Source organism: Cystoisospora suis (genome assembly GCF_002600585.1).
Source record: "Cystoisospora suis strain Wien I chromosome Unknown contig_5591, whole genome shotgun sequence".
In the NCBI taxonomy this organism is placed as follows: Eukaryota; Apicomplexa; class Conoidasida; order Eucoccidiorida; family Sarcocystidae; genus Cystoisospora; species Cystoisospora suis.
Window position 1 is genome coordinate 1665 of NW_027158381.1, and position 423 is coordinate 2087.

At 44.9% G+C, this 423-nt stretch overlaps 1 protein-coding gene across 1 annotated transcript; it reads right to left on the minus strand.

Annotated features, from left to right (window-relative positions):
• Positions 1–44: 44 nt before the first annotated feature.
• On the minus strand, positions 45–423 carry CSUI_009390 (pdz domain related; the record flags this gene model as incomplete). Its single annotated transcript, XM_068069506.1, has 1 exon — positions 45–423. A coding segment is annotated over exon 1 (327 nt), but the record flags the coding sequence as incomplete, so codon positions are not given.

Sequence of the window (423 nt, forward strand, 5' to 3'; positions counted from 1 at the left end):
TGTATCGTTCCTAGGTGTCCTCTAGAACTGGAGTGTACATACACTCGAACAGGACGTGTGAGGAAGCGAGAGGGCTTGTGCGAAGAAGAAGAGGAAGAGACTAGACCAAGGGGAGAGGAAGATGAGAGAAGGCCCCTATCATTCATGCACTTCTGAGAAAGAATAGACTCTTTTGTTTTCTCCATTTCTTCTTCAGAATTTCTCTCAAATCCTGTCCCTGGACTTTCCGACTCTGTAGAAGGAAGGAGAGAGGAAAGAAACCTGCGTGATTCTCTCGTACTAGGAAAGACATCTATAGTCAGCTCTGCTTGTAATGTAGACTCCCATAGTAAAGCTTGTAAGGCTTCCTGGACACGGTAACCATCATACATACTTCTCTCATCTAGACTCTCCCTAAGAGACCTCTCATCATCTTCTTCTTCT